Source organism: Falco punctatus (genome assembly GCF_963210335.1).
Source record: "Falco punctatus genome assembly, chromosome: 8".
Taxonomy (NCBI): Eukaryota; Metazoa; Chordata; class Aves; order Falconiformes; family Falconidae; genus Falco; species Falco punctatus.
The window spans coordinates 59,742,249-59,765,441 of NC_137588.1; the positions used below are offsets into that span (position 1 = coordinate 59,742,249).

General features: G+C 40.4%; 1 protein-coding gene and 1 long non-coding RNA gene across 9 annotated transcripts in view; one reads left to right on the forward strand and one right to left on the reverse strand.

Annotated features, from left to right (window-relative positions):
* Nucleotides 1–16,964, forward strand: part of MAPK9 (mitogen-activated protein kinase 9) — a 34,122-nt gene extending 17,158 nt beyond the window's left edge. Inside the window, exons 8-13 of one of the 8 annotated variants that reach the window (XR_013929903.1) lie at nt 2,472–2,654; nt 3,607–3,731; nt 4,223–4,293; nt 5,931–6,002; nt 6,750–6,961; nt 14,603–16,964. Coding sequence is in view for 5 of the 8 variants with exons in the window: in XM_080398447.1 (XP_080254573.1) it covers nt 2,472–2,654; nt 3,607–3,731; nt 4,223–4,293; nt 5,931–6,002; nt 6,750–6,897 (599 nt within the window). In the remaining 3 variants the exon portion in view is untranslated. The other 7 variants (XR_013929904.1, XM_080398449.1, XM_080398447.1 and 4 more) reach the window with 7 other exon arrangements.
* On the reverse strand, nt 16,937–21,792 carry LOC308068224. Its single transcript, XR_013929906.1, has 2 exons — nt 17,759–21,792; nt 16,937–17,498 (listed from the first exon to the last, which is right to left on the reverse strand). It is a non-coding gene; the product is annotated as an uncharacterized lncRNA (long non-coding RNA).
* Between the last annotated feature and the right edge of the window lie 1,401 nt (nt 21,793–23,193).

The window sequence follows — 23,193 nt, forward strand, 5'->3', positions numbered from 1 at the left end:
GTTGACATTGTTGAAACATTTCCTGAGTGATAACTGCTTCAGTCAGGTTGTCACTGTCTTTTACCTTTAGCTGCAGGATTGTTTTGACAGTGTGGTTTATGGGTGATGCTGGTGTGCATAGCCATAAAGCTTTCTTTTTTTATTTTATTTTTATCTTTGGTTGTTTGGGGTGGGTTTTTTTGTTTTTAAATTCAAATTTTAAAGTGTCTTAGTTTTTGGGGATTTAGCAGGAACCAAGTTCAGTATGTTGCCTAATGTGCCCTTGATTGTCTTCAGGAAAACCTACTTATTCTTAAGACTTAATAGTTTGTGTTTTCCCATATGGTCGGCAGGGATTGCCAGAATACTTGCAGCAGTGCTCGGGGTGGAATGAGATGCTTGATGTTGCCAGGGCGATGGATACCCTGAACCTGCTCCTGACTGGTGCTGTGGGGGCCCGAGTTACTGGCAGTTGCTGTTGCACTGCAAATGAGAAGTGTAGAAAAAGCAGGCAATGTAGGTACCCAGGATGAAGTAATGGAAAGCCTAGCAGCGCCAGAGAGGTTTTATTGCTCTTTCTGCTAGGGTGGTGAAGGATGCTAATTGCCTGGCTGATACGAAAAGCATGAGAGGGTATTCTTGCTTTCTTGGAAAAAATCATGCTTGATTGTGATTGTAATAAGGACTGTTTTCTACTTCTCTTCTTCCAGGGTCCCAAAAAGTAAGTAGATAGACTTGGCCTGGGCTAAACTTCTGGTTACTTTTGACCCTGAGGTCACTAGAACAAGGAGGGTAGTTTTGTGTGTGCAGGTTGCAAGGTTATTCACATAGCATGCTCTGCTTGCTTTACATTGCAATTACGGTTTTCTCTCATTTGGGTTTCTGGTAACAGGCTTAGCTAATTTCAAGTCCAACTCTATACTGGGGAAGGTGTTTTTCTTCTCAGTTTGTCTGTAAAGCATTTTGAAGCAATCCAGGACATTGTTTATTTCCAGTTCTTGTTAGTAAAGTGGGGATAGGTCATTAAGTTTTTCTGCTTTTCCCTCAGTGCTCTGGACTCTTAATTTGATTAGCTGACTAACCAGACTGCTGTTATTCAAAGAAAAAGCATCTTCTTGAATCTAGATTGGTGGAGATCTCACAGAAATCAGTTTTTCAACTAGGAACAAAATTTCCTGATGTATGTTAATTTTTTTTTAATGTGCTTTGTTTTAGCATAAGAGTTAACAATATTGGCTTCTTAGTTTTGATTTTAATACAGTTTTTCCATTGGAATGTATTCAATAAGCAAATAAAATTTTCAGTCTTTTTATTAGAAGTCTAAAGTCTTAGCATGAAGCAGTGACTATACATACATTTCTAGTTGTATTCTTGCCTTGCTAACTGAAATAAAAGTACCTTAGTGTTTTTTAAATACATCTTGATTCGAAGTGCAGCAAATTTGTTACTTTATTGCAAAATGTGAGAATGGATGGGTTGAAGTGCCAGGTGATGAATTCAGCTATGAATGTTTGCAAGATCGACGGTTAGACTGCCGGAATTGCACATTCTTTTTGTCAGGAAAAACCTGTAAAGTGTAAATCAGAGTAAACTTAAATACCAGGAATACTAATGCAGTGTCAGTGTGATAAATGAGCTTTGTTGTCCTGATTAGGCTCATTCAGAGCAGATTCTGGTATCTCTATAACAAGTGTCACCACATCTAGGGGGGATTGCCTTCACTTGAAAAGAGGGAGAAGGGACAGCCCAGAGGAAGCAGGAGGCACGCTTCAACCTGGGGTTGAATAAGTGCAATTCCTATCAAATATTGAAATTCTGAATTTAAGAATAGAGTAGTCTTGGCGTAAAAAAAAAAATCCAGGAATTTGGATTCACTGTTCAGAACTCCTTTGAACCCTTTCTGAAGTTGAAAATTAAAAAAATAAACCACCACCAAAAATACCCCAACCATCCAACCAGTGCCCCCCCCCGATACAACCCAAAGCCTAATTTCCTGAGGAGATGGGCAAAAAATTCCTAACTTTGAATGGGATGTATGTGTCATTAGGCTTTTTCATATATTTTTCCCTACCTTCAAGAATCTTCAGTGTTGATGGTATTATGTTGTACTTCAGAAGATTGAACAGCAGCCTTTCTTTTCCGTCCTTATGGTTGTTTTGCTATGGATACAATTGCCTAGTCGAGCTTGATTTGGACTCCAAAAAAGGATTGCTTTCAATACTAGCCAATGGATGATAATTAAGAAAAGATACTTAAGCATAACGGATTGTGCAGCACTTCCGGCCTGTCCTTAAGATTACAAAGTCTGAATCTTATTTCTATGTAATCTAGCTTTTTGCATGGCAGCTCAGAATACTGTTGATGCTAGAATGAATTTCATGTTTGTGTCCTTTGTCCAAGTTTTCATTAACTTTTCAGATTTCTGTAAGTGATATTTTTGTATAGTGCAGACTTCCAATTCTTCAGCTGATTTTCCTAAAGATATGGTGCAGATATTGATCAATGGAATAAAGTTATTGAACAGTTAGGAACGCCATCAGCAGACTTTATGAAGAAACTGCAGCCTACAGTGAGGAATTATGTAGAAAACAGGCCAAAATATCCTGGTATTAAATTTGAAGAGCTCTTCCCAGACTGGATATTTCCATCAGAATCTGATCGTGACAAGTTAAAAAGTAAGGCAAGGGGTTTTTTTTCCTCTCCATCTTTTTTTCTCTCTCTCTTTTAAAGTATGTTTATTTAAAATGTCTGCAGTATGCTTAGTTAAAAAAACCCAGATATAAAATGTTTATTGCAGTAGGTGTCAATGTTAGAAGCTGCATACCTTCTGTCTAATTTATGATGTCCTGGAATCTTAGTAGTAGCCATTAAATACAGAACTATTTCCCTGTCACCAGTATTCTGTTTAATTCTCTTAATTAGAATCCATTGTCATTTAAGTGTTCTCTGAAAGTAATACTTGTTATGGAGGTTATTTGTAATTTCTAGTTGATGCATGCATGTAACTCATTTAGTCTCTAACAAGTTATTTTATGTAGAAAAAGCCTATTTGACCATCTAGAGAATATAACGTGGTGGAGTTTTTTAATTTTACCAGTAACTATCTAAAGTCAAAGTATAGCAAATTTTATTATTACAATGATTGTACAGACAAAAAAGAAATGTCAGTGAAGTGGCACTGCAACAATGGGTAGCCAGTTACTGTGCAGTACACCTTTTAAAAAAAATAATTTGATATGACAGAAATTAGATCATTACTGTACCAAGATGTATTTTTAAAAAGCTTATTAAAAATGTTTAGCGTGTTTTATGTTCGGTAGTTTAAACTGTGACCCGTGATGTAACAGCAAACTGTTCAAAATAGAAGTTGTTTGGTGTCAGCTGCAGGGTTTATTTTGGATAATAGCAAAATAACATTTACGCTAAAGGGGTGGGACCTCGGGGTTTTTTTTTTTTTTTTTTTTTTTTAAGAAAAGTATCGGTGTAGGAAAGCTTGGATTTGGCCTGTTTTCCCAGTGAAATCTGTATTACAGTGTATGTCCTATTTTCCCAGTATTCATTTCCTGTGTCAGACGTTAAACTCTACAGCTCTTTTACATGTATGTTCTCTTCATTTTTACTTTCTAGCCAGCCAAGCTAGAGATTTATTATCCAAAATGCTTGTAGTAGATCCAGACAAGAGAATTTCTGTAGATGAAGCCTTACGTCATCCTTATATTACTGTCTGGTATGATCCAGCTGAAGCAGAAGCTGTAAGTTTGCGTTTAAAATAAATTTTAAGATATCAGTTCAATAACTTCAAAGAATACCTTTAGTTTTAGCCAAGAGCATGCTTTGAACTCATTCTTTGGCTAGCAAAAGTCACACATAAAGCTTTCGGATCAACTTCAGGGGCAGAATCACCTGAGGAACAGCTGCTGGAGTGGAGCTGAGAGTTTTGAAAGCGGTTGTTCATAGCTCCTATTACTTTACAAAAGCTTTTCAAAAAGGAGACTTTCTCTAAGGCCCGATAAAGCCTTACAGTGAGTTTAATTTTAGTTGTTTTTAAACAGCCTTTCAGTGGGGGGCAGGACTTAAAAACAAATTCTGGAGTTGTAGAATGAATGTGTCCGAGTTACAGGGAATAGACTGCTGAAAATGAAGGTAAAATGCTAAAAAAGCTGTCATTTTTAGATTTCTTAGTTATGATTGGCTGTGTTAACATGATGTAGTAGATAAACTGTAGACTTTCTTCTCTTTGTAGCCTCCGCCTCAAATCTATGATGCACAGTTGGAAGAAAGAGAACATGCGATTGAAGAATGGAAAGGTAAAAAGTGAGCATGACAAATTACATTTATTGTAATAACTTGTATTATTAGTGTATGGCTCGCAGTACCAGTGTGCTAGATTGGAATTATGCAGTACTGCTTGTGGCCATATGAGAAGTCATGGAAATATGGAAAAATGTTCTATTTGGAGTGAATGTGTATGTGTATATGCACGTAACGTTCTGAAGTCTGTTCAACAAAATGCTTTCATTTTTTTCCCTTAAGTATTTTGTTGTTCTTAAGCGTTTGTAATCTTAACATTTTTTAATGTTAAAAATTAAGGTTTTTCTTAATATAAAATTCTCTGAAAGAGAAACATGTGCCTTTTCTTGCTGTGCATTATTTAAGCCATATTTCTTGATAATATTAACTAATTCATTTGTTCTAAACGTCTTAAATAGCAGAAGAGGGTTTTTTGGTGAGGTTTTTTTTTTCCTGTCACTGCTCGTTTATTGACCAAATAGGTTAAACTGTTGACTTAAAAGAATTAATGGCATTGTGGTACTGAAATCAATTATACCTCCTAATTTTGGTAAAAACAGTGAATGGTGAGGCAGTTCAGATTTTAAACATCTACAATCATAGGACCGAGGGTGATAGGCATCCTTACTGATTACTTAGAAAGCTCCTTCTTTTGTAAAATAGCTCTTTAAATTTCAGGTACTGATGCTGGTTTATATTTTCTTTAGGGCATGTTTGCACAGGTAACGCTTCCAATTATTTTGGATTAATGCAAGGTGGAAAGTTAAAATGAGTCAGTTAAATTGAATCTATTTGTAAATGTTACTCAGAATTAAAGAGGCCTTAACTATTTAAATATTGCCACTCTGTTACATTAAGACTATGGGTACATTCACAAGCTACTGTGATTTAACTGAAGGTGTAACTTAAGTGTACCTGGTGCTCTGCAGCCGTAAGAGTCCTTGTGCTCTAGGAAGGGCCGAGGTAAGCCAGCTTGCATGAGCAATACTACAGACACATCAAACAGAATAACGGATGCTCCTTTAAATCTACAGCTCTGGCTATTTTTGTTGTTGTTCAGGTGTCTGTATCCTGAGTTGTCCTTGGGTAGTAAATGAGTTTTCACGCAATATTTTGTTTAACCCTTAACTTTCCAGGCTTTCCTCAATGTATCCATAGAGATTGTTCTTTAAGAATAAAGATGTTTGTGTATGGTTTTGTTATCAAAGTGAAATTTCCAGGGCTTATCCATGTGTTGGTTTTTTAATTCCAAATCTGTTTGGTTTGGGTTGTTTGGGGTTTGTTTCAGGGTTTGTTTTTGGTTTTTTTCCCAGTTAATATTAGTGCATCATAGGTATACATAAAGTTTTGGGGTGTGTGGATGGGTGTTATTTTTAAATGGACAGCTATTCTATTTATAAAATGTTTGGTTTAGTACATGCTTACTGTCTTTCTGTGATGCATTCAAAAATTCTCTGATCATTGCTGTAGGCCTTAAAAAAAAAAAGGGGGGGGGGGGGGGGGGGAGGGAGGGAGGGAGAAGAAATACAGTTGTATGTCCAGACTGAGTCTTAACCATTTAATTGTACCTTTATATGTACGTGAATTGTATATAAATCCTCTGTGAGCTTACAGTGTTTTTTCTGTCTCTTCTCTCATTCCCCCCACTCTTCTCTCACAAGAATTAATATACAAGGAAGTAATGGATTGGGAAGAAAGGAGCAAGAATGGTGTGGTAAAAGATCAGCCCTCAGGTTAGTCATTGTTTCAGTAGTTGTCGTGTAACTCTGGTACGTAGTGCTGATCTGTTGCGCTATTGAGTGACAAAACCCTCCTTAATAATCCAGGTAGGAAGACGTTTTGTTGTTCAAGACTTTTGATTCTGATCTGCCTTTGGAGATCCGTGTGCAGTAGTTTTTCATTGTTACAAAGTAAGTTGCAGGAAGTCTTGTGTCCAGCACCCTAAGCTGCCTTCTCCCCAAAGGGCTCGGTCATCAAATGAAATAATCGATGCCGTGTTACATCACCTGTTGCATAGATACCTCTTATGCCGAATGCTTACTCTGTGCCTCTGCATGAATGAGTCCCTTTCCTGCAGGGTTAAACAGCGTAAGGGGTCCTTTAAAATAGTTAACAGTGCACATTTACGCCCATGACTGAATCCTTGATGTTTGCTGCTGTTCTCTTGGTTCAGTAATTGGAATATTATACTGTCTTTTATTAACTATATCTATTGGATCTCTCGATACTCAAGTCACTGTTCACATTCTACATTGCTTTTTTTCTTTTTCCACCTCCGCAAAGAGGGAGAAGAATAAAAATCTCTTAATGTTCACCTTGGGTTTTGAGTGCTAGGGAACTTCATACTTGCCTTTCTAATTTTTATTTCTTTATTTTCTAAGGATTTCTGTGGGAAAAGTGATGCTCAGAGCTTAGAAGTGTGGTTATTTTTACCTGTAATATTGTCTTGCCTCAGATTTTATTATGTTTGGTTTACTTAGCACAGATGCAGCAGTGAATAGCAACACCAGTCCTTCCCAGTCATCATCTATCAATGACATTTCATCCATGTCAACAGAGCAAACATTGGCCTCAGATACAGACAGCAGCCTCGATGCCTTGACAGGACCCCTTGAAGGATGTCGATGATCAGCCAGGATTGCAGACTTGACTTTGGAAAAGAACTCTTGCTTCCATTGGGCCTGAATTGCTTGTAAGTTTATGGAAACAAGTAGAAAAACTCCATGTTCTGCATGTTCTGCTAAAGTAATGCCTGGTTTTTTTACTCAGTTCTTATGAAACTGCCTGCTTAATGTTGTAGAATGAAAGCAAATCAATGTCTAAGGAACAAAAAAAGAATTAAATTTAGACATTATTACAGGCTTTTTTTCGTTTCAGCCTATTTCAGGTGAGCAGTTATAATAGACCTTTAGCCAATAACCCCTCTTAAGTGGGTTCATGACTCTTCAGTCCCGACTGGCAGGCTTCTGTGACACAATCGTTGTTTACATTTTAGTACAGTATTGCTTATTAGTAGGTTTTCTGAATGTGTAGTCTCTGTGAAGTTTGTTTTAACGTGTGACTGTGGCAGTTTGCTTTTAACGACTGGAGCGTTGTATCTAAGTGTGAACTCACACATTGAATGCTCTCAGTACCGTGTTTAAAGGACAGTTATTCTTCCACATAGCACTTTTTTTTTAATTGAGCCCTTTCTATCTCTGCTTTCCAATGATTCTATCTTCTTGTAGAAGAGATAAACGTAAAGTTTAAAGACTATAGCCATTACTTTGTATTTCACCTATGAGTATGTGTCTCTAACTTTTTCAGTTTTTTGAACGTGGATGGAAGATACAGTGGCTTAATTAAATCTTAAGGAATGATGAGTGAGTTATCTGTGAAACAGTGCCTGTGTAGAAGAGGAGAGAGTGCTAAAATGTTTTGAACTTTCTAGTTTGTGATACTGGTCCTTTAACAAAAACAAACAGAAAAGGAAACCAATCTGTGATGCTCTTCATTCACTGGAAACTGACAAAAGGACAGATGAATTGGAGAGACCTGCAGCCTCAAAAAGGGCTGCATAAATGTTTTCCATTTTTTTTAATGGGTCCATTCTATCTCATGAGTAAAGAAATAAAAATACAGTAGTTTTGAGTCACTTGTAAATTAAGTATTTAGTTAAGAGCTTAGCTCTATTCCCGCCTTAGGAAAACCTCTCTTTCTGCTGGGGGAGGAATACATATTTAATAACAGATTTCCTAAATACAGTGTCAGAGATAAGGAAGAGATCATTTGCTGTTTCAGTACAGTTTTCAGAATCCGATAATATAAACATTGCCTACTATATTGCAAAACAGGTTTAACTGGAAAACATTTGCAGTAGAATAGGGCTTGAATTGCGTTATACTACACATATGAAATTGTGCACATTCACTTTGGACTGCACAGGTGTGAAATTTTGCTAAAGGATCTTGTGTATGCGTGCATGTGAGACTAAACTATGTAACTATAAGAGTAATAGAGATGTACAAGATTAGGTAAAACACCACTTTCTTAAAGGCACTATATTTAGCTGTTGATCCAGATATTCTTGACTTGAATATATAACTAGAACTTATAAAATATACTGGCCCAGACAGCCGCTGCATTACTGACATATTTCTCTTGTAAAAGAAAATTTGGTTTGAAAAGCAGCAATTTCTCTTTACACAAGCATTGCTTTTATGTTAAAATAGTCCCCCTTTCTAATAGCTTAATTTGCTGTAGCAAAAATAATAAGGTTTTACTGTCTCAGAAGGGTAAACAAAAATCTAAAAATTAACAAAGTACTTCAGAATTGTCATCTGGAATCCTGGATCTTTAAAATTCTGTAATTGAATTGCAGGATATCAAAGCTTGGGTTTTTTCTTGTTGTTTGCTTTTAAAGTTTATCTTTGGATACTGACAGTATATGTGAAATATTTTAGTGCATTTTTGTCACTGGAAAAAAAACATTTAAAAATACCTATTTGCCATATAGCAGAGCAGTACAGGTTGCTGTTCATTTGCATAAGTTTAGTAATTTTAACTTACACAAATAACAACTATTAAAGACACCTATTTAAAGTGAGCATTAGTGATTCACTATGGAAGTAATCTACTGGGTTTCACTTTTCAAGATTTTAATCTTTTTCAACTGAAATTGCACTGTGCTGTGCTCATTTTAACAGTTACTGCTTTAGAATACTTAATTTTTATTTTTACTTTTTTTTTCCCCCTGCTATGTGTTTTGGAAATTGGCAGAGTTTGAATTTTTCCTATTGGACTGGAGCCACTCAGAACAGCGGGGGGTTGGACCAGATGACCTCTGGGTCTCTTCCAACCTGAATTAATCTGTGATTTAAATTATCTTTTTCAACGTAACTACCAGATCTCCATGATTTGAACTGGTATATGACCTTCCCCTAGTACATACTGTTAGCTTGAGTATGTACTCTTGGAATAAAAAATACCCCTGCGGTTAACTGAGTTTATTTGCAAATCTTGTAGGAAAAGCTGCCTCATACCTTCTTTTTTGATGTCTTCTTGCTGTGGCATACATTGAAGCTTCAAAATTTTACAGGAATGTTGCTGCCTTTGGAGCATGTCTGTGAATATTGTGGATTTTGATTTTGGTATAATTAAAAACATAATTGCTAATAACCTGAATGAACATCTATTTCAAGAAGGCACATGTGCAGATTATATTCAGGAAAACACATGCAGAACAGATGCATGCTAAAGTTCCCATGCTGTGTCAGTGTGCACATATAGACTATAAATGCACTGCATGCAGATTACATACATATAGTTGTATTCCTGACTGCAGATTAAGTTCAGTGCCACATTTGTGAAATGATTGTCAGTGCTGTGAGAACCTCATCATTGATGGAAAACAAAATGCGTATGTAACTTGATAGGGGTTTAAAAGTTTAGAGATTTTGGTGTGCAATATAATCACTTTTATTCCTAATACTAAAATCATGTATGTAAAGTGATGCAATTGACCATTTTTCTGCACTTTGGCATTTATAAATATTTATATGTATTTAAAGATTAAGAATATGTGAGCGTGTGTACACATATACATATATATATAAAGAAACCTGCTCAGTTTTGTAAACATGAATGTTGCTTTTCTTTGAGAGACTTTGTACAGTGTTAACACTACCACAGTATACAAACAATTCATGAAATATGACTAAAAATAAGTGGTGGTCAATGAAGATACAATCTGTAATCTTAACTGCTCACCTGAAAAAGTGAAGGATCTATGGCTATCAATCAGATTATTTACCAGAAACAGTATGTTAAATATATGAACACTGAGTAGCTGAATGGCATTGCAGAAATGGAGTATGTTTTCAACAGTTCATTTCATCTGTGCTCATATCATTTTTCCTCAAAAGAGAAAAACCAACTTAGAAAGAGAAGCTTGGTGTTTTGAAATCTGGATAAGTGGCCTGTAAGTGTGCTTTGAGGAAATACTGTGATATGACAAGTCTGTTTTTTTTATTGAAAAAGATGAAAAATGAATGTCAAAATTAAGGCTTTGTCTGCATGGATCATACAAAATAAACTAATGACTGGAAACTACTGTTTGCAAACAGCCTTTGAAGTTTTGTAAGGTTTCCAGTAAGGGTTTACATTTTCTTGTCAAAATAATGAAAAACTCAACCTTTACTAGAAATTAACTAGTTGGTTGGTAAGTTTCAAAAACTGTTAGGCACCAGAGGGCTCTGGAGGTTTTCTTTGTCTTTAAGTCCTGACAGAGTGTATGTGTTTATTCAGAATTAATTAAAAAGGAGAAAAAAAAAAAGATTCCATATGATTGCATTTGGCTTAAAATTATGATATTATGAATGAAGTAGGGTTTAGACTTTCAAAATACAGCTGACATACTGAGTCTCCAAGAAGTACGTGGATGACCCTTCTTTTGGCAGAAGCGCAGTCTAGTTGGTGCGTGCTGGAAGTTGAGATGTTAAAGTGCAGACAAATCTTTACTGAACATAATGCTGGTTTGGAGTACGGGTTCAGTCTTGCAGCGATACGGGGGTGCGGAGTGTTTCATTTGGATTGTGACACTTGGAAGTACTTGCAGCGTCGTGGGGGGTAAATGCTGAACAGCCTTTGTCTGTATATTCTACATATGTCATATGGATTCTATCAGGGCTTGATGCTAAACTTGGTGATACCATATACTGGGAACTAAATTCTTTCCTGGGATGTGTATTGTGTAATTCCTGCTCAAAACTGGCTTTGATCCAGGGACACCTGCACCCAGATGCAGAATTTGGACTTGAGTTCCTATAGATGAATCTAGTGATTTCTTTGCTTTTCCAGAGTGTCTTTGATTTTATTTTTAACATGTTGAAATATGACAGAAAAAGTGTATTCTGGCTCATTATTTTACATATATTTTTGATTGTCTATTACATGAGTGATAGTGATGTTCTAAAAGCTTATTACACAACTTATCAAATTGGTTTTATTTCTTGCCCACCCTGCATGCTAAAAATGTCTGGAGCTAAACTAATGTTTTAAGTAAGCCATCTTTTCTCATATTAGTGTTGGAGGAAAGTGGAGAGATAATCATCGTTTGTGTTCTATAAAATGACTATTTTTGTAGCTAAAATTTAGTTGTTGGATTTCAATCCCACAATGTTGCTTTGTGGATATAAATTTACCTGGGTCCGCTATTTCAAACAGTATATGTATAACAAGTCCAGTATAAAATTAAACTAATAAAATGCACACTTCTGCAGTTTGTTGTTGAAAATATGGCAAATTATTGTGGTCCAAGAATTCAAAACAAAATAGAGGAAATGCCTTTAACTGTTTAAGTTTTTATTCCTTGATGCTGCTGCTTATTTTTTGAAAAGGTGCTTGCAGTTTTGCACAAAACAAATCAACTTTATTAATTGCTGGGTTTGAAGCACTTTAGGATTTTTCTAAATACAACCAGTATATGGTGTAAAAAGGAATAACATGAAAAAATGTTTAATGTGTTTAAATTTTGGTTGCAATCTTTGCTCTTCTGACAGATTTGCTCAGCGTGTTCCTTTAAATATAAACCTGTTTTGAGAGATTTGAAATGAGAAAATTTTTTATGGGCTGAAATTTAACACATAGTAAGAGATCATTTGGGAAACATCTTGTACTCAAACGCCTGTAGGGTGACATGAATAGCAATGTGACTGCCTAGCCATCTATTACATAAAGATGCAACATTGTTCCTAAAGCAAGGTCAGCTGGCTATGAGCGCTAGGATTATTTTTCTTAAACAAAACCCTTTTTATTAACTTTGGCTATGCATCATAAGGTAGTTGTGCATGCTGTGGTAAGGCCATAACATCTGCTTATGGGGACTCCGCTGCAGTAGATGCTCTACGAATACCACAGGAAGACACTGTCCCTGCTCTGAAATACTAGTCTGAGACGCTGGTACTTTCTAGGGTGTACTTAAGTAAGTACGTGTGTATTTGTTACCCAGCTGGGTCTGTAGTTCAGCACTCCATAGTTTCTTAGGATAACAAAAGCAGAGGAGAAAGTAATCAGGTAAGAACAACATTTTGTGTTCATTAACCACTGAAACAGTAGTCATTTTTCTTACTGATAACAGCTAATTTAATACCCGTGAGCATATGCTACTGTATTGTCTTCTAAGGGGGAAAAACTTTTTTGAACAACCAAGTGTGTCACTAGCTTTTCTATGAATTCAGACTCTTAAATTGGTGCTAATTTTTTAAAAGAAAATGTAACAGATGGTTAGCAGTGTATTTGTCTGTTTTTGATACCTATATTTTCTTAAATGGTGGCAAGCCAAACTTTATAAAATGACTAATGTGCATTTTCAGCTTCATCAGCTTCCCAGATTTTCCTAAAGTAAAATGTTTAAACTTCCATGGTAGTTACTGGATCTTTGGAGCTATTGCATTCAGGTGTTTATACACTAATGAAATGAACACAATTAGAAAAGATAGCAATACATAACTATCCCTTTCTTTAAGTTATATGACATGTTGGGGTCCCCAGGTGGTTTTAGCAGTTCAGTGTAACCAAGATACGTAATTAAGAGCAAATCAGATACCTGTGTGCAGTTAACTCAGTACAGTGAAGCCTTACCTGATCATTAAGACAAGTTATAAAGATTATACAAATTTTCATCTATTTTAAAGAGGGAGTAGCAAATAGAAATAATAGTTGTTTTCGTACAAATTCAGGTGTTAATTCCAGAGAATATATTCTATAGTGTATTCCAGAAGACATGCTATTAAGGGAGTATAATAGGTTCCTCGAGTGATTTGTTATGAAATCCTGTTTCATCTAATGACTCAGAATAAAAACCCTCCACAAATCAGTTTGAGAATTTCTTTTGAAATGCCTTCAAGTTCTAACTCCCTTCAGAATGCTTTGTATGTCTTGTTTTGGCCCTCTTCCCACCTTCTCTCCAAATGTCACAAAAAGTAGCATCAAGCCCTATCACTTGTTACAGTGTTCTGATTTTATGGCCTTAATATTAGTTATAGTATGGTATATAATTTCAGAAGAAAGATGTGCTTTGAAGTCTAATTATATAGATACATGTGGCCTCTTCTGCCTATGAAATTAGGCGTTGAATGTCATATCTCATTCTTGATGCTTGTGCAATAGGAACATGTTCCTTTCAATGCAGTGGCTATTTTGTCTGATGCTGGACTTTGTTTTCAGGATGACTAGAAAGTTTTTTGGGTGTGGTTGTTTGTGGTTTGTTTTTTTTTATGGACAGCAGTCATGCTTCCTTGGGGTTTTTTTGATTGATTTTCTTTAAGGAAGCTAGAATTTCATAAGGAAAACTGTCAATAACAAGTTCTGAATTTCTAGTTAAAGCCTCATTCTGAAGCTTTTTGGTTTTTTTTTTCCCTCCAAAAACATTATCGTAATACAGTACTAAAGCCACTGTAAAATTACAAATAAATATGTATACTTAAAAGATTTGAGCAGTCTGTCTTATTTACTGTACCAATGTTTTCTTCTGCTTGGTTCTTCCTGTGTTGAAGTTTTCTGTAACCAAAATGATGTACGCTCTTAGTTATCGTTAAACATAGTTTCAGTTACCACTTTAGCTTCCAGTTAACCAAAAAGTAAGTATTGGTGTGAAAAATGAATGAAGAACAGCTTTGAGACTGGTTGGAGCTGCTTTCTCCTGATCAGCTGCAACAGTTGGACACATCAACAACACTTGGTTTTACTGCCAAGCGTATTTTGAAATGCATTCTTTTTAAATTGCGGAAGCTTGCCTGGTAATACTGACGGATCTGTATTCCCATCCGTGTGCTTAAGCAGTATCGTAATCAGGTTGTCAGACTTCTTTGCAACTTTCGCGTAAGCTACTGGCTGTATTCATGTGTGTGTATATATGTACATACATAAAAGGACTTGGGAGGAATTTTCTCTTCACCTCACGCCCAAACAATATGTGTTGTTTTTGTTCCCACTGAGCAAAACAGAGGTATAGCTAATTTTACAAAATAGTTCCATTGTACGTACTTTGAGGAAGAGGGAAGTATTCTTGCAAAGACAGTGATGAGGTTTCCAGGCACTTTTCCAAGCTGTCTGCTCTTTACTTCACCATCCCTGGAGTTAACTTCACAGCTACTTTGATCTAATTGCTTTTAATGAAGGTTTTCCAATATTAAAGGGAGGGTTAACATACCTGCCTTTCTAGGTACGGGGCTAGGGCTCTCAGCCAGACTTTGGTGTTGTAAAAGCTTCACATTATGAGAGTCTGAAATAGTTTTCACAGCAGCTTTGTCATTTCTTGCCTGGAGAACTTGGAAGTTTTATTTCTTCTCTACAGAGCATTGCAGCAGAGTATCTGGATGAAGCAGGGATGCCCGGTAGATCCCAAAGCTCCCCTGCATTTGGTGATAGGATGTTTTTGAGATTGCTGCTTCAGCTACAGAGGAAGATCCAATTCATTTAATAGATAACAAGGACGACAACGGCAACAAAAAGAAGCAGGATGATGGCATGCACGCAGGGAAGTGCTTTACAAAGCATTACCCAGGTATATTCCTTGCCTTGCGTCATACCTTTCCTTTATTTTTCCTGCAAATCCTTGAAGTTGGCAGGACAGTTCTAGAAAGGTAAGGAGGGATGGAACTGGTTAAATGAGACCCAAATAATTTTTTGAGAAGTTGTTTTTCTCATAGTAATGAGGTCTGAGAAGATAAACAAGAAAAAAAAAAGTGGAGAAAAGAAACAAGAAGAATGTAAGCGCGTGGAATTCAAATTTAAAAACTGCTGGGTTCACGATTACCTGGTGCGAAGGTAAGGCAGCAGAGCAGCAAGGCGCGGTTCAGTGGTCGCTGCTGGAGACCAGGCAGTGCACGCAGTGGTTGGCCAGTGTGCACTTACACGTAAAGGGCTTGTAGCATTGCCCTGGGCATGGAATAGGGCAGGGCTGCTTCACTCCAGGAGCCCTCTGGGATAAGACTGGGGTTTTGATTGATGCATGTTTCATCTTAAAACCAGCTGCTTGCTCTTCTCTGGGGGAGAAGAAAACCATCTGTGTGGTTTCTGCTTACACACCATGAGCTGTTTTAGCGAGACACTGACCATCTATTTGGTAACTCACTCTTGCTTTTAAGCTTGCTGAAGAGCAAATAACGAGCCACGTGGTTTTCTCATATAATTTTAAATTCTTTACAGGTTTAAGCATACAGATGCCAGTGTTCCTGTTAAAGTTCCTCTGCACTGGGTTAAAAGAACAGTGGTTATTTTCTTGATACTGAACTGCATATGTTTCATTAATCAAAATAGTATCAAAAGAGTGAATGCATTTCTCGCGTGGAGAGAGGTAGCTCCAAAGAGATGTGAGGGAGGGAGCCTACTGGTGATAGTCTTAAGCATAATGTGTTCTTATGGGAGTCCTGTAGGGAGGCTAGTTGTGATCTGGAGGAGTAAATGGCTTTGTAAGAGACCTCCTCTGTGAATGAGTATCCCTTTAGTGAGCAGGCAGGGACTGCACAACAGCCCTGGATCTGTGCCATGGGGCCAGGTCACCGTGCTGCGCGGAGCTGTGTGGAGATGCAGGTGTGTCATCTTGTTTCTCTGTCTCTTAACCGAAGCAGCTGGCTTTGGGGTGCAGGTACCACCAGTTCAGCGCTCTCTTAAAGCCCATGTAGTACCTCTGGTGTGGCTGGTCAAACACTCCAGCATGTGTGACATCCCTTGATTAAAACCACTCAGCTGCTTGGACATGTAGCGCATTGGTAGGAGACTCAAGGCTGGCTGAGAAATACCAGGGTGCGTCCCCAGCATGCTGCACGGGCTGGCCTGGAGCTGGAAGTGCAAAGTGCCGGAAAGATTTTTTCCAGCGAGAGAAAGCATCCCTGGCATGAGCAGGGTGGTGCATAGCTCCTGGAGTTCAGGGATTCTGAGGAGTTTGTATCAACTTCTCCCTTTGTAATAGCCTAGGTTTTGCTGCTGGGTTTCTTATTTCACCTCTGCAGTGGGAGTATGTGCTGAAATGGGGATGTGACCTTCCTCTCTCCTACAGTTCAGCTCCATTTCAAACTGAACGCGCTCCTGTTTATTTCCATCTGTTAATTTCCCCAAAGGTTTCAAAAAACTCTTCCATTTCTCTTTGGAGCATTTCATTTCTTCTCTCTGCATCTTCCTTTGCTCTCTCTGCATTTTGCATGTTCATCTCCACAAGGCTGTACCACTTACGCTGCTGTCCCAGTTTTGAATGCAAACCCTTAATCTCTGACTGCAGCTCTCTGTTCCGCTGCTCCAGGCTGTTGGAAAGACAGGCATGGTAAATTAGAGGATTTTTCCTTCCCCTTTCTTAATAAAGCTAGAGGCATTTTTAGAGCTAGCCTTTTTTAACATACGTTCCCATAAACACAAGTATTGGCATCCCCAATACTTTTCCAATTTATGGTGTTACATATTAAAATAAAAGCTGCTATTTTTAGTAATCCTAATTTACAATAAATATAAATAATTGCATTGCCAAAGGAGTCAGTTTTGGGGTTGGGGTGTTGGGGTTTTTTTGGTAGTGGAATATTACAGTAGTCTAACAGCAAATGGCAATGCAACATATTTTAGGAAACACTGCGTATATCGCAGTTCCCTTGAACTGCAAGGGAAAATAAAAGCAGAATACAGCAAGGATTTAAAAAAAAAAAAAAAGGCAGCTAAAACCCTAGGAATAGTTGCTTTACTAAGAAACTGATGATTACTTCTTTAAGAAGTTGAAGATTAAATGGAGTTTTTTCTTTACACAGTGTTCAAGGCAAAGTGTAATTCGACGTTACCCACTTGCCATCTGCTGAAATTATGCACATTGAGGTATTTTATGTTCTATGTCAGTTTGCATGACATACCTGTAACTTTAAGTAATTAACAATACTATATTTAAAATGTTAATGCCTTTTAACTACACAATAGAAAAGCAGTACTATACGGAAAGTGGATCCTGAAAATGTCACTGCCTTTTTGCTTTGATAACAAGCTGTGGCTAAATCTATTCAGTTTCTAATCTTAGAAACTGGGAAAATACTTATGAACACTTTCCTCAGAGTTGTTAAAATTCATGACTTGCAATTTGTAAAGAATAATGACTTACTGCTAACGCTGCCGAGAAGCCCGTATATTTTTCCCTAGAGAAACGGCTCAGTATTGGATTAAGGCAAAAGGGAAAAACACACAATAGACCTGAGGTTTTTCCAGAGCTCTGTGCAGCCCTGCAAAAAAAAATAAAAATCTTGCAGATGTTCTGGAGTTTCTCAAGCACCTCACGCACGTGACAACGAATTTGAGTAACTGTATAATTGCCAACCTAATCCTGTAATGCTGGATCCTGGGCAGCGTTCGCAGTGGTGTGTGGAGGCATGGACTGCAGCAGCATCCATAGACCCTACTCACAGAGAAGGACCCCGTAGTAGTTGCACACAGCAGGAAAAGATGCCTTCCCTGAAGCCTCATAGTTTTAAAAATTATTTACCTTGCGATTTTAGATTCGTACTTGGCCTTCTGTCTAGACATCAGCATCTTCAGATTTGCCAGGTGGTACTGGGGGGAGGTCGGGTTTGCTGGTGAGTCACTGGAGGAAGCAAAGCTGTCGCTGTTGTCCACTGGGATGTGTCCCGTGTTTTCCTGGTCCTGCAAAACATGACTTACAGCTGCGTTGGTTTCTTGGGAGCCCTCTGGGTGGGCAAGTTTTGTCAAGTATCTTGAAGGAGGATTTTCTTCAAACATGGTTCAGCAGTGGGAGCCTGCGTGTGCCCAGCCAGCACCGCCTGTGCCCTCTGGGCGCTCTTGAGGGCTCGATGCCTTTTCTGTTTTAGAGGAGACCTTGTTTTTCTGTCTGTTCTGCTCTGCCTTGTCCCAGGCTGTGAGTGTGTTCTTCCTCACCCACAGCTGTTAGAAGCTTTTCAAATACTTGGAAATAATCCATTTTGCTGGAGCATGGATCTTATTTCAGGCTCCAGCCTTGCTGTTTGTACACAGCAGGCTGAGGGCTTGAGCTGCTGCGCCCAGCTGCTGCCCGCTCGCCTTTATTGTTGTGGCTGGTTTATTCTCACCTCCAGGACCTACTACTACTTTCTTAACCTCGGTCTAATTTGTCTGATATTTGTAGGTGGCCTATTTGATGGCTGTCCACCCCTGCCTAGCCTCGCTCCTGGGCTGGGGGGTGAATCCTGCACACCAGCCCGGTCCTGGGGCTGCGCAGGGGGAGCAGGGTGCCCGCTGGGCAGGCTGCGGGGATGGGGCTGCTCGTGTTCCCTGTGCAGGCATCAGAAAAGAGACGGGTTACGTCGGTCGTGGCTGCACCGAATCCAGCCAGGCAGGCGTGAGAAAGGTGGCACGAGTGTGAAATGGCTCGTGGTGCTGCCCCATCCATCCCTGGTGCTCCCGCTCTGTCTGCCGCAGAGAGAGCAGCCGTCCGTGGGGCAAGCGAGGGAGGCCAGCTCCTCTGGCCATCGTGCTCCAAGGACGAGAAACCAGAGGGTAAGGAAAATTAGGCCATATCAAGTATTTTTTTTTTTCCAAAGGGAATTGAAATATAACTGATGTGCGTAAATACAGAGTGTTTATTTTAGCTGCCTGTTCTCACAAGAGAATAAAGCACAGTACAGAAATAACTTGATTGTAGCTAAATGAAAGATGAGAAAACTATGCATGCAGTTGAAATGTGTGTCTGAAGATTAATAGAGATGGTTTAAAATAATCTGCAAAGTTGTTTTCTTTCCCTGACGCCCACCTGTTCCCTCTCATGGTACAAGAAGTGAAAATGAGCTGGTTTAAGTGCTGCTGTATTTCTGTAAGTGTTTTACCGGGCTGTGTGAAGGCCACCCCAGGCTTTCACTGTGTCCACCTGGCACGTCTGTGGGGCAGGGAGGTTATTGAGCCACTTGCCCACCGTCACCTGCGCTCCCTCCAGTGGGAAGGGTCTTAGAAATGGGCAGGGGGGTGGGGGGTGGGGTGTTTTAGGGATGTAAAGAAGGCCTGGGGTGAGGATTATACAAAATAAGTAGACAAGGCTTTAGCCTTCTGAGGGTGAGACGCTGTACTGGAGGAAGGGGGGAGGAATCCCCTAATTTGATTTTGCCAAAGTAAAACAATAAACTGATTTAAACACCACCATAAATACCCCCCTCTCCCTACCCAATACTGCGGTTGCTGCTAACCTAAACGTTTCCTCCAGAAAAAGATATTCCTGGAGTTTTAATGCCAGTGCTTTACATGAGTTCTGTTTCTATTAATAAGCTGACAGATGGTTGTAGTTTCTGGGTTTGGTTTCATTGATTAATCTGTTTTCTTCCCCCACCCCCCCCAAGGAGAGAGGCACAGCTGTGCCCACCAGCAGCTGCTGTTGCACAGACCTGATGGCTGGGAAGCGATGCTGGCGCTGCTGCCCATCGGCAGGCTGGGAGGGAGCCAGCATGGACCATCCTGGCCAAGTCGGGAGGGAGAAGCGGGACAGCCGAGGGGTCCCTGCCTGACGGCAGACGGACCAGGAGCAGCCTGACCTTCGTGGTCCCCTTTGCAGTTACAGTGTGGTAACAACATGATGTGGGTGAAATTAGGGAGGTCCGCGGGATACAGGACATTAGGAGGCACGTCACCTCTGGTCATGGCCACCCAGCCAATGCGTTGCTGGAGCTGGTTCAAGCAGCTCGTGTGGGAGCCCCTTTGGAGGCAGCAGGTTTTCATCACGTGGGGCTGGGACCTGGGAAAAGCAGCCCTTAGTCCCGTGCCTCGAACACCAGAGCTGTGTGTTGGCACCGAGACAGTGACAGGTTCCTTTCTCTTGGTGCTTGTTTGCTGCAGGGCCACTCCGTTGTGGAGTCAACCATGCAATACAGTGACCGGGGAAACCCTGTGAGGGTGTAGCATGCTGCGCTGCCCTGCTTCGCCTTCCTTGGGCTGCTGGGCGCTGACTTGGACGCTTGTGTTAGCTCGTGCTCCTCTGGGAGAGCTCTCCTCATTTCTGGATTTTGCTAATTACTCACCTTGACGTTACCTTGGAGCTGATGTGCAAAGAAAAGATGACAGATGAAACAAGGCCCCTTCCCAGCTGCCCCTCACACGTGCTCACCTCGGGTTGCTCTGAAGCCGCAGCAGCATGTGAAGCTTGTCAGCGCTGATGGTGTAACGAAGGGGGCTGGGGTGGGGGGGCTGGGGTGGGGGGGCTGAGAGAGATGTGGCTTCTCTGTTTTCTTCTGGAGGTCAGTGCTTGTGGTGGGGCTTTATAGCAGGAACCACATGAAGAAAAATGCTCCCTGGGTCAGAAGCTGACAGCTCCTTGACAAGGGGTTAATGCGGGCGCTGGGCTGGCAGCGTCAGCACGGACAGAGGAAGGTGAGTGAACAAAAACTTGCACTGAAGGTTGCTGCTCAGGTGCCAGCTTTGAGGGTGCGATGAAGGTGAGGGGGCGATGCACAAGGTCCTGCCACAGAAAATGGTTTCTTCAAGCAGGAGACTGTCTGCTGGGTGTCCTGCTGCTGGTCGCAGACCCAGGGTGCAGAGGGGTTTGTGCATCTTGGGCAGCTTTCTGTGGCGTGTGCTGACAGCAGCGCTGACGACAACTGATCTCTCAGAATTCACGTCCCGGTGGTTCTTGGACAGTCCTGGAGCACCTCTTTCATAGGGTGGCTGCCAAGCTCCGGCTTAGGAACTCAGTGAGCATCAGAGCAACATCAACAGGGTATGACAGCTGGAATCCATGCTCCCTCTCCTAATTGTAACCTTGATCAGGCACAGCACCGTATAATGTTGATTTCCTCCCCCCCACCCCCATCTGGATTTACATTTATTCATATGCCATGTTCTCCTTTCACCTTCCCTATGGCTTCTGAGGGAAGATTGCTTGTATTGGTTTCCCGACAATTTAAAGGTCAGCGATGAAAAGAGCTGTGTGGTGTGTTGCCCTGAGGCAGAGGAAGAGCTCTGTTCCAGACTCCCAGCTTGCAAGGAGCTGGGATGTTTTGAAAAAATTGTTTCTTATTTTGGACCAACTTGGGATGGAGTTTGTGAATCTCTGCGATGCCCTCTCCCTGGAGCGCAGAGATGCTGCCATGTGTGGTTAAAATTTAGCATGCTTGAAATAGTTCCTCCAGGCAAGTTGTAGGATTCAGCCTCCCTCGGTTCTGGTCCCGTGCCAGCTGCCTGTTCCCCTGCGTTGCCTCTGAGCTCTAGAAGGGAGACCAGAGCACCCTTGCTTCGCCTTTTGTTGGGTATCACTGGCACTGCAGACAGATGAGATGAGGATGTCTGTGCCCCAGGGATGCTCGCGTCGGGGGTTACTGCCTGGGTAGCAGCTCACAGCCTCCTTTGCACAGAGGCTGGTGAGAGCGGGGCTCTGGGTTTGTAAGCTGGGTCTGTCCGCACTTTCTCCTCTTCAAGCTGGTAGTAGGGACAAGGTCAGTTGCCAGCAAGGGAGAAACCAGAGTGATCTGCGTGCAGCTTGCGGGGCATCTCCTTAGGCCAGGCTCGACTGTTTCAGTATGTTTTATGTGTATATACATATATATATGTATATATATATATAATAGCAGTGTGCAGCAGAAGGTTGGGTGAGGTAAGGAGAGCTGGCCCCTCGCTCGGAGACACCCCGCTCCTGAGCCCGTGGTGCGGCTGGGCTGGAGAACCTGGCCTGAGCCAGGGAACCGCCGCTGCCCTCTCCAGCGGGATGCAGTCAGAGCTGTGTGTGGTGCCAGGGGTGGCTGGGTCTGAATTTAATAATTTCAGATGTTCTTTAGGAAAATATTTTAATTCTCTTCAAACAGTGACACACTCGCCCTGCAGCGTGTCTGCTAACTTGGTATATTTTATAGTTACTTTGGAGCTAGGTCAGACTTATACATTTTTATGAGTTCTTTGCTTGCACACATTTATTCAGACTGAAATTCCACACTTCCTATGTGTTGTAATGAAAGAAACAGTTCTCATGGACTGCCCTTTACAGAGTGATTTGTCTTGAGCTATGTTTGGAAACCAGAACACAATTAAAATACATGAACCGATTTTTGTATTAGTTGAAACCACCTGTAGTCAACATGTTTTGCATCTAAAATTGACTTTATTGCTATCTTGGTTTGCCATTAATAAATTGAAAGTTTAGTTCTTGCTGGGGTTTTGCAGGCTGTCCTTCTGCCGTGTTAGAATGGTGACTCCCGTAGTCTCATCTCTTGTTTTCCTCTTGCAGTTGAATTAAAAATAAAATCAATTCCCTGTGCTTTTTCTTTTCCTTTTTTTCCCAAATCCCATTTGGTCTTTTTTAATTCTGAACGAACTATTCACTGTGCTAAATTTGGTGAATAAATGGAAACAAAGAAAATATTCTCTCTGCACCTGCAGAGACCCAGGACAGACCACCCTTGGCTGGGACAGCCTCTGGGTCCAGGTGCTTACTGACTTCAGGAGTCTGAGCTCTTAAAATTTTGGCAGCAGTCCTGTATTGTTTGATAGCAATCCTTCTGCAAAGAGAAAGAGGAGCAAAATAATAAAAAGCAACTTTTCACTACTTGGTTTTAAAAGCTAATTAAATTTATAATCTTTTTTTTTTGGCTTTTTTTTATGAAGCTTGTTGCACAAAGTTGTTGCCACAGCCGTAGTAGAGGAGGAAGAGGCACGTATGGCTCCATGCCGTAAGAACTTGAGTGTTCCAAGCTTTGGGACTTGTTGGGAATATTGTATAGTGCCCTGCCTGTGTAACCTGAGGTTTTTGTGCATAAATACAGAGGTCTGCAGGTGAATAGCATCACAGCAAACGAGGCCACTTCCAGCTTCTATTGAAAAATAGAGCTGCAGAGTCCTTACTGTGACCCCAGAAAAGGCTGGGAATATTTTTGGGGTTTTTTTGCCGGTCGCAGGGCTGCAGCTGTTTGCGGTATCGCCCTCTTCCCCGCCAGCGCCAGGTTGTCCCTGCGAGCA